We start from the raw sequence: 239 nt of genomic DNA, 5'->3' as shown, positions 1-239 counted from the left end.
GGCATCTGGGCTCCCAACCAGCCAGCCCCTCCTGGCACAGCGAGCCCCGGTGCCAGAGCCCCACCCTGTGGGGAGCCCCGCGGACCGGATACCTGCCGGGCCTGGTCCCAGACGTCGCGCTCCAGCGGGGCGGGGGCGCGGGGGGGCAGGCGATGCTTGTAGAAAGGGCGCAGGTTCTGGTAGACGTAGACGGCGGCCCCGGCGGGCACGGCCAGGCTGGGGGCCCGGGGGCCCGGCTG

At 76.6% G+C, this 239-nt stretch overlaps 1 protein-coding gene across 1 annotated transcript in view; it reads right to left on the bottom strand.

Annotated features, from left to right (window-relative positions):
* BBS1 (Bardet-Biedl syndrome 1) overlaps positions 1–239 on the bottom strand; it is an 11,640-nt gene that overhangs the window by 8,655 nt on the left and 2,746 nt on the right. The window contains exon 2 of the mRNA XM_006030742.2: positions 93–236. Within this exon, the coding sequence (XP_006030804.1) occupies positions 93–236 (144 nt within the window). The remainder of the gene's footprint in view (positions 1–92; positions 237–239) is intronic.

This window comes from Alligator sinensis, unplaced genomic scaffold (assembly GCF_000455745.1).
Source record: "Alligator sinensis unplaced genomic scaffold, ASM45574v1 scaffold1329_1, whole genome shotgun sequence".
NCBI classification, from domain to species: Eukaryota; Metazoa; Chordata; order Crocodylia; family Alligatoridae; genus Alligator; species Alligator sinensis.
The sequence above is the reverse complement of the archived record's forward strand: the minus strand, read 5'-3'. Positions and strand labels throughout refer to the sequence as shown.